General features: G+C 43.8%; 1 protein-coding gene across 2 annotated transcripts; it reads left to right on the forward strand.

The window, feature by feature from the left end:
* Nucleotides 1-471: 471 nt before the first annotated feature.
* PMPCB (peptidase, mitochondrial processing subunit beta) lies at nucleotides 472-9797 on the forward strand. 2 transcript variants are annotated; one of them, XM_082498664.1, is made up of 13 exons: nucleotides 472-582; nucleotides 2682-2822; nucleotides 3143-3229; nucleotides 3685-3814; nucleotides 4180-4378; nucleotides 5047-5126; nucleotides 5699-5811; nucleotides 6472-6615; nucleotides 7523-7686; nucleotides 9024-9109; nucleotides 9185-9273; nucleotides 9487-9562; nucleotides 9657-9797. In XM_082498664.1, the coding sequence occupies exons 1-13, from the start codon at nucleotides 493-495 to the stop codon at nucleotides 9719-9721; spliced, it is 1464 nt and encodes a 487-aa protein (XP_082354790.1). In that variant the 5' UTR covers nucleotides 472-492; the 3' UTR covers nucleotides 9722-9797. The 2 variants fall into 2 exon arrangements, with proteins under 2 accessions (XP_082354790.1, XP_082354791.1); XM_082498665.1 differs by having other exon boundaries at nucleotides 7526-7686.
* The last annotated feature ends 30 nt before the right edge of the window (nucleotides 9798-9827 follow it).

Below are 9827 nucleotides of genomic sequence, written 5' to 3' on the forward strand. Positions count from 1 at the left end.
ACCCAGCTCTAGAATAGTGTGGTTTGACTGTGGTTCGTTGGAGCATTCCACCAAAAATCCGAATTACAGGGGAAGCAGCGCTTTTGTGAGGAATACAAACTTTCCATAGCTCAGATCAGGTACTGGGCCCCGCTCCCATTGCCGGGCCCACACCGTAGAGCTTTGGACGAGGCCCCAGCGTTGGTTTGCTCATGAAGAGGTCAACCCCCTCCTGGGGCCACGGGCAGTGGCAGCAGTAAGGGCCTCTGATGAGAGGGGAGGAGAAATTACCGCCCTGCTACGGAGGCTGGTCAGGAAAAGGGCAGGTAAAGGCGAGGAGGCAGTTTTAACCGGTGGCCGGGTGGTGACGGTAGGGTCGGGATGCGTCCCGGTGTCCCCGGGCGCCGCCTGAGGGAGGCGCCCTGCGGCTGGGCGGGGCGGGGCGGGGCCACCTCTGCGCCTGCGCACCACCCGCCGGAAGTCTGCCACCGCCCCGCCCACCTGCTCGCCAAGATGGCTGCGTCTACAGCAGGCTTAGCGGCTCGGCGGCTTCTCCTGCCGTGGTCTGGTCGACTTGTGAGAGCGTCCGGCTCAGGGGATCGGGTAGGCGGCAGTGGAGTGGGGAAGGGGAGGGAGTCGCGGAGGGTCGAAGCGCCGCAGTGGCTCCCAGCGCTGGTGCCCAGGCTGCCGCAAGGGGGCGGGGGATTGGCGACTGGGCGGCGCGGTGCACGCTGGGATTTGTAGTTGGGGTGGCGCTGGGTGGGCGCTCCGCCGCGGTGCGTGGCGGGAGGTGTAGTCGCCGCTCGGCTGAGGTAAAGGACGCAGTGATGCGGGGGGCGAGCCCGGGTGCCGCAGGCCCCGGGGAGCAGGCAGCAAACCCCGGGGCCGCTCTTACCCCGGACCGGCCCCCGCCGTGCCGAGGAGTCGGGGCTGGAACGGCGTCTGGGAGCCGGAGCGGTGACGCGCGGGGACTGGGGCGCCGTGCCTTAGAGAGGGGCGGCAGCAGCTGCCCCCGCCCCGGCGCGGGGCCTGCCCTGCTCACCCCAGAGGAGCTCGGAGGAAGCGTCAACCCTCCTCTCCCCTGGTTACATGGAGGCTGCCCAAGGCCCTGATCTCAGAGCTCTCCCCTTCTGTCATTTTCCTTATCCTCCCAGTTTGAAAACTAAGCTTTTCCTTCTAAAAACGAGAGGGGTATTTTGTTTTCAAACACAGGGTTTTTTTCCTTCCGTGTAATGCAGCCTAGCAGTGAAAATGATCCCTTGTAACAGCCCAGGCTAGCAAGTGACTGGCTGGGGAGCAGCTGGGTGGAAGAGGCCTGGGGTACAGAAGGGCAGCAAACTGCGTGGACAAGCGGTGTGTCTGGCAGCGGAACAGGCTGGCAGCAGCCTGGGCTGAACAAACAGGAACACAGCCAGTACATCAAAGGAAGTGATTAGTTTGCGTTTGTCAGGGAGTTGGAATATGGCAGCTGGTTTTGAGCTGCTCAGTGTAAGGAGGATGTTAGTGAGCTGGAGCATGTGCCCTATGAGAAGAGGCCAAGGGTCTGGGACTTCTTCAGCCCAGAGAAGACACAGCTTTGGTTGGATGTAACAGCAGCCTGCCAGTAGCTGTGAGAAGGTTGTCAGGAAGACAGAGCCAGGGTCCTCACAGTGGGGCATGGTTGGAGAATGAGAGGCAATGGGTGTAAATTGAAATGAGAGAGAAAAAACTGGATATATGAAAACCTTTTTCCCATGAGGCAGTCAATCTGTGGAGCAGGCTGCCCAGAGAGACTGTGCAGCTTCTCATCATCCTGGGAGACTTTCAGTATCCAGCTGTAGAAAGCCCCGAGCAAACTGGTCTGACCAAAAGGCTGGACTAGAGACCTCCTGAGGTCCCTTCAAACCTGAATTGTCCTATGATCATAAAACACATGAGTTTTGAGAGAGCTAACCTATTGGTATTCCAGGAGGACAGTGGGTGAGAGCTGGATTTTGTACTTTGTGCTTTTATACCCCTAAATAGGGCAGTCACATGGTGAGGAAAATCTTTGTTTATTTGATACATTTAAAATAATTTTTGGAATAACTTATTGCTTAAAGTATGCATTTGGGATACATGTTTAAATTTCTTGTTGTTGAAAAAGTGCAGTAAGGTTTTTCTCTTTTAACCTCCATCTCCCCTTCATTTCTACCCCATTCTGATTTAATATGCTTTAATTGCCAGATGATTGTATAAAAGGTGGCAATTTCAATATCCCTGTTCTGAACAGCAGGTGATTGTGATTTGCAGTCCTGACATAGGCCCTCGGACCATACCTCACTTTGTTTTAGAAAGCAGGTACCCAAAAGAATTCCAGATGTTAAGATATATTCAAGGTCCTGCAGGCTCTTGCTGGCAAAACTGGGAAACAAGTGTGGCTGTCAGGGTGGCTGGCTGATGATAGTAACATGCTTTTCTGTCAAATCATTTGATTGGAGGGAAGCAGATGCAGTCTACTCCGTTTTAGTTAACTTCATGTTTTTCTTCTGAGTCAGGTTAATGCATACCTGAGGTGAAGTAGTGGCAAATAAATCAGTGCTGAGTTCTTTTTTTCTTTTTAAATGAATTCTTTAAAAAAGATCCACAAACTTAATGTTTAAGTTCAGGAATATGTTTTTCAGAAGAGCATCCTAGGATGTAACTTAACAATCTGAGTGTGACTGATGCTTTTTTCCTTATAGTGTGTGCACATTGGAACAAGCAAGCTCAGAGCTTCCAAAGCAGCAACAGAAGTAATCTTAAATGTTCCTGAAACTAGGGTTAGTCCTCTGGAAAACGGCTTGCAAGTAGCTTCTGAAGACTCTGGACTCTCAACGTGCACAGTAGGTAACTTGTAAAGGAAAGGGTTTTTTGTAACTGTTCACGTGTGTTCGTTTCCTTGCGGAACTAAATTACATTCCTGCAATGCTTACTAACAATTGTTCTTAAAACTTAGCTAGGAAATAGTAGTCTTAAGGCTCTTGTAAATTATTTGTGATTAGATTTTTTGTGAAGATTGATGTTTTCTTGAAAACCTGCTTTGTTGAAGGAAAGAGCCATTTAAAAATAGGTTTTGAAAATCTAAGTGTAGTTCATACAGAAAAACAGCAAAGCTGCATTGCTAACTGGTAAAATGATGACTTTTTTTTTTTTCTCCAATGAGGTTGGACTTTGGATTGATGCTGGAAGCAGGTATGAAAATGAGAAGAACAATGGAACTGCTCACTTCCTTGAACATATGGCTTTCAAGGTGAGTATGAGTATTAATGTAGAAGTCTACAATGGATGTCTAAGTTATTTATCTTTAAAGATCAATGATAAGAACTTTGTCAGAATTGTATAAATAAATTTTCCAAATCAAGGATAGAAAAAGTGGACTTTGGTTTCCATTAGAAAATGAAGCTAAAGTCCTAGTTCTGTGTAGCAGATACACAACTATAGATTAGTAACACAGGTCTAATTTTAACTCACTTTTAACTTCTTGTAATACTCTTAGAAGACACATAGTCTACATTTTGCAAGCTTTTTATTTTCATTTGGGAGCATAGCAGGATTTATATCTGACTTTCAAGCTTGGAGAGATTAGTATGCCAGTTTTCTTTCCAGACGACTTATTCCTTCTCTTGGCCTTGACTTTTCCAGAGGAGTAATGATGAGCAGGTGAATTAAAGGGTCTGCTTTGATTTTCTTATTGTTTTATTTCAGGGAACAAAAAAGAGATCTCAGTTAGATCTTGAACTCGAGATTGAGAACATGGGAGCTCATCTGAATGCGTATACGTCCAGGGAACAAACAGTATACTATGCAAAGGCTTTTTCGAAAGACTTACCAAGAGGTAACTGCTTTCATTCATCAGAAAAGCAGCAAAGAATGAAGTGCTTATCCAGCTTCTGATGTGACAACACAGAATGATGCTTTTGCAGCGTAACAGTCCCTTCCTTCCTGGGTGAAAAGTCCTTTCTTGAACTTCACAGGAATGTTTGGAAAGGAGACTGCCAGGAAGTTGATATCTGAAACATTTTTGTCTTTAGATTCACAAAAGAAAATACCTTTTGGACTTCTCCCTTCCTGCAGACCAAGTCTTACGTCCCCTTGCAATTCTTGGGCCATTTGGTCTTTGGGATGGGTTTTACTTTTGGAACCAGATTTTTCTGGCAGTCTGAAAATACATTTTCCGTTCCCATCTCTATTTTCAATTAGCTGTGGAAATTCTTGCTGACATAATTCAGAACAGTACCCTGGGAGAAGCAGAGATTGAGCGTGAGCGAGGAGTTATACTTCGAGAGATGCAAGAGGTTGAAACCAATTTACAAGAAGTCGTCTTTGATTACCTTCATGCTACAGCCTATCAGAAGACAGCCCTGGGACGGACAATTTTGGGACCCACAGAAAACATCAAGTATGTCCAAATTTGTGGCCATCTTTGATTGTGTGGTAACTTTTGTATATTGAGAAGACTCATCTGACAACACAGGGAACAGTGTCAGTTTTCATCTTTACCTAGAAGGTAGCTGAAATTGCACTGGATATAACTAAGAAAAATTCCCTTATTGCCTTAATTCTTCTGTATGCAGGCATCAAAGGGTATGTGAACTTCAGGTGTCTACTGCATGTCTTAATTATTTGCCATATTTTTCTCCTGTTTGTTGAAAATGCATCTGACACAAAATTGGAAATGCTTCTTTTTCCCATTGTTCAGGTGTTGGGCATTATTGTAGATACAGCTGCATTTGCACTGCTCTTTCAGCATTTGTACTAGCGCAGGCCAGGAGACTGTTAAATGTGCTGTTTTCAAATTGGCATGAGATCATTAGTGGATCCTGTCTCCACCTGACTGAGTTGTAATTTTCATTCATTCTTAGGAAGCTAGAAGGGCTTTGAAAGGCAAAATGTTACCATTTCCTTTTTAGGAAGTTACCCTTATTTTAGCTTTCTGCCTCTATGCACAGCTCTGTCCATTGGCAGAACTTAAAATTATTTTGATATTGTATTGTTGTATACATTTAGCTTGTCTTACTCTAATGAACTTTACTGATGCAATAGTGATGTTCCCGTGACTGTTTCTAGATCCATAAACCGTAATGACTTGGTCGAGTACATAACAACACATTACAAAGGACCCAGAATGGTACTGGCTGCTGCTGGAGGTTAGTGTGAGATATTCACTGTGGATCATGTGAAACTTTGCTTAAAACCATGGTCTTTAAGTTTCTGGGAACAGCGTAATGAATTACCCATTGTTCAGTAGGTCCTGGAAGTTCATTGTCAGCCCTGCATGTTTTGTGCCCTCATACCCTTTGAACTTTTGTTCTCTTTTCCCCTCAGTAATATTCCAGAAACATTCTTAAACCAGTAACTAGAAGTGAATTAGAGGCCGAGGTCATTCTTCCACGTGGGCAGGAAAAGAGGGGCCTAGAAGGGGTTCAGTGTGAAAAGGGAAGTAGCAAGGAAAGCAGAGAAAGAGAAATAACATTGAGGCTTGAAATTGAAAGCAAACAGCTTGATTTGGTATAACACTAATAGGTCGCTACTGAAGAGAACTAAGGAGAGTGACAATGATGATCTTACTCTGTAAGGGAGGTGTGAGGAATTGGAAAGTGTGTCATTAAAGTGGGGGGAATGCTAAATTACTGCTTGGTTGAGTCTTTAAACTGCACAGCAATTTAAGTAATCTGTTTACAGAGTAACAGTACAAAGTATGTAAAATATTTTTGTTCAGGGGTCTGTCATGATGAGCTACTTGACCTAGCAAAGTGCCACTTTGGTAACTTGCCATCTGCTCCAGAAGGAGGACTGCCACCCCTGCCACCTTGTAGCTTCACAGGTAGTGAGGTAAGCTTGTTAGACGGCTTTTTGAGCTGGCCCTTATATCCCCTGTGAGCACAACTGACACATGCTCTTCGCTGAGGAGCAAGAGCTTCTCAGCCACAGACTCAGCAGATTAAAAGGTTTCTTGCCCCCAGTGAGGGCAACGGAGTAGCGGCTTTCCAAAGCAGTACTTTCCAGCCTTTCTTGGACAAGCCTCACTGCTGCCACTTCTTCTGCTTCATCAGTTCCTGGAGGAATACCTCCCTTACCCTGCTGCTGCTTTCCTTTTATCCCCTTGCCCACAGTGTTGGAGCGTTTCCACTTGTTGAGAATCACTAATAAAAAGGCTATGGCAGAGAACCAAGGCATCTGCGTTCTATTCCCAGCTCTATTCGGATTTTGAAGTCCTCAACTTTCCTTGCTGCTGTTTGTTGTAAAATGACTTGTAATGCCCTCTCTGTACCTGGCATTGGGCTTGCTGTTGGGGAAGCGCTCCGAAATTGCCACAGGGAAGACTAGTTAATGTTGATGTTAAATAAAGCTTCACATGCTTTAATTTTTGGTTCTCTATTTGCATGCTTTATAATCCAGATATAATGGAAATGTCTGTCTCCTGACACTTAACTTCCCATGTACATTACAATGTACATGTTGTACTACAGCTACTTTCATGTGTTCCCACAGATCCGTATAAGAGATGACAAGATGCCCTTGGCGCACATTGCCATAGCTGTTGAAGCAGCTGGCTGGTCACACCCAGATACAATCCCACTTATGGTAGCAAATACTCTGATAGGTAACTGGGATCGTTCCTTTGGAGGAGGCGTGGTGAGTGAACCTGCAAGCACCTTCCTGCTCTTAATGAGGCTGGTGGGCTGGTGAGATCTCTCTGGCTTGGTTACTGCCAGTACAGACCCATTCTAACCTATCTGATAGCATTACTGCTTCTTTATGGCTATTTCTGAAGGTCCTTTTTTGGACTGGGAGAAGGGGATCCAATCATGAGTCTGAGAGAATTTATTGCCCAAGATCTACCAAAATCTTAGGAAGTGGTTCTAAACCACCAAAATAGAGATGACTTGAGGTCTGCCAGCCCTCATGGAAAGTTGGATGTTTCATACCCACAGGTTCTAATGACATACAGGTATCAGTAGCTACTATCCCTTTCTTGAACTGAAGTAGCTTTATTATTTTGGCTTAGATCTGGGCTGTTACTTGGAAACATGAGATTACATGCAAAGAAAGAAACTATTAAGTCAAAGAGCTGATAATTAACCTTGTAGCTTCCGTTGGAGCCTGTGGATACTACTACTTGTTCTGTCATCATTGAAATGAATCACAGAATTATCAGAGTTGGAAGGGACCTCTAGAGATCATCTAGTCCAACTCCCCTGCTAAAGCAGGATTGCCCAGAGCACATTACTCAGGACTGCATCCAGGCGGGTCTTGAAAATCTCCAGGGAAGGGGACTCCACAACCTCCCTGGGCAGCCTGTGCCAGTGCTCTGTCACCCTCACCGTAAAGAAGTTTTTCCGTGTATTTGAACAGAACTTCCTGTGTTCTAACTTGTGCCCATTGCCCCTCGTCCTGTTACTTGGAACCATTGACAAGAGCCTGGCTCCATCCTCCTTCAAGCCACCCTTTAGATACTTGTATGCCAATGCAGGAGACCATGGAGGTAACTGGCAGATTTTCAAAAAACTTCATAAAGTAATATATTTTTCTTTTGCCACAGCAGAATTTATCCAGTAAACTTGCTCAGATTGCGTGCCATGGTAACCTGTGTCACAGTTTCCAGTCCTTCAACACCTGCTACACTGATACAGGGCTGTGGGGACTCTATATGGTCTGTGAGCCATCCACAATACAGGACATGGTGCACTTTGTTCAGAGAGAATGGTAAGCTAACAACTCTTTCTCTAAAAAAGTTGTTTTTGGTGGAGGAATACAGTTTTAAAAAAAGCAAGCATTTAAAGAGAATCTTTTTGTTTGTCTGCTTAGGCTTGCCTGGAAAAAACAAATGCATGAAGTTCTAAACTTTGACACTCAATGTGGAGTCCCAACAGTTTCTGGCGCCCTTACTTGGAGTGAATAGTTTAAGGTTTAGGTTTTTCTGCCCTGGAAGAATAAATAGTAACTGTAGTTAATATATTAGCATTCCTTGTGCAAGAAAATACAGCAGTGATTTTTTTTGACTTGCATGTGACAGGAGTTATGAAAATGCATCAGACCTTTTAGAATACTACTAAGTCAGTATACAGTGCCCATGAACCGCATTTGACAACTGAAAGAGTAAATTCTCGTGAATGAGAATAATGAATGTGCAATTACCTACAAACACCATTGGTAGTTACCCATTACACAGTTGCTATCCCACATGGTGTAACAGGTGGTGGTGCTACATAGACCTCTAGTGAGTACATGGAAAAATTAAATGATGTAAGGTAGGCCAGCTGTTATACAGGTTATTTTGAAAGCTGGGATTCTAGATAATATTAATTCATCTAAGACTTAGATCTGAATTGGAAGGATGTCCATAGGTGCACCTGTAATGCTTGAACTACAGATGTGGTTAGAAACAGGTTATTTAAGAGCACTGATTTAAAGTGGGTGAAGTTGAAACAAAAGTTGAGAATGAGGAGTCTAACCACATAGATCGCTTCTCATGTACCATTACTCTATGAGATCTTTGTAAACAACTTGTGGAGAAAAATGGCATCACTTTAGCTGTCTGTTTGCTGCAGCTTAGCACCAGAGAAGATATGAACTATTCCTGTGACATGAATGTGTTAAGATATCTAATGCACCCCCCTGTCCTTGTGAAATGTTCCTTAGGTAGTGTGATGAATCATTATCTTGCCAAGAGCCAGGAAGTAATGGATTGCCTCGTGGGTTATTACCTTTAATTGTTTGGCTCCTGCTATCTTAGCAACAGCTGTTCTCAAAATAGCAAATATGGACTACACTTGGCTCAAAATACTTATTTAATAAAATGAAATATAGCTCTTGTAAGGGGGAAAACTTGCTCTTAGGTATATTGGTATGCTTCCAAAAAACCCTACCCTTATGCTTTGCATCCTATGGCTTGTTTCCATACCAAATTCTCTTACCAGCTCTGTCTATAGAAAATATGTGCCTGGTAGGTGTACTAATGTATATGCACCTCGTTATCACAGGCAATCTTGTGTGCTACGCTTTACCATTATTTAATGCCTTTGGATTTAACTATTTTTCAGGATAAGACTTTGCAGAAGTGTTACAGAAAATGAAGTAGCGCGAGCAAAAAATCTTCTAAAGACAAATATGCTGCTACAACTTGATGGTGAGACTTATAAGAGATTTTTATTCTTAGTGGAGGTGTATGCTGATAACTGAAGCATATTTTCCCCTATTTCAGGGTCCACGCCAATCTGTGAAGACATTGGAAGGCAAATGCTGTGTTACAAGCGCCGAATCCCAATTCCAGAACTTGAGGCAAGAATTGAAGTAAGCGGCACTCATGTTGCAGCTTTTAAGTTAGGCCCTTAAGAAATTTAATTACTACAGGAATTGACAATACAGAAGTTAAACTGTTTCCAACTGAGAAAATTTTCAACTGCTTTGTTGCCTATTCCCCTGGATTATTTAAGATTAAAATCACTGCTCTTAATATTTTTTTAGATGGGATTGGTAACATAGATGTCTCTTTACCCCTTTTAGGCTATTGATGCCCAGACTGTTAGAGAAGTTTGCACAAAGTACATCTATGATAAGCATCCTGCAGTTGCTGCCGTAGGTATGTTGTACAAGTTTCCCTAACCTCCTATAACCTTCCACGCCAATTGGTATCAGTTTAGCATGTGTCATGGCCAACTTTCTTTAACTTCCAGGTCCCATTGAACAACTTCCGGAGTATAACAAAATCTGCAGTGGCATGTATTGGCTTCGTGAGTAGTGAATAGCAAGAACTTTCAGTATGTTTGAGCTTAAAAAAAAAAAAAAAGCCACAAACAAAAAACCTTCTACACCCCTGCTTAAAGCTTTTGAGTTGGAGAAATGCA

Source organism: Vanellus vanellus (genome assembly GCF_965231255.1).
Source record: "Vanellus vanellus genome assembly, chromosome: 1".
Taxonomy (NCBI): Eukaryota; Metazoa; Chordata; class Aves; order Charadriiformes; family Charadriidae; genus Vanellus; species Vanellus vanellus.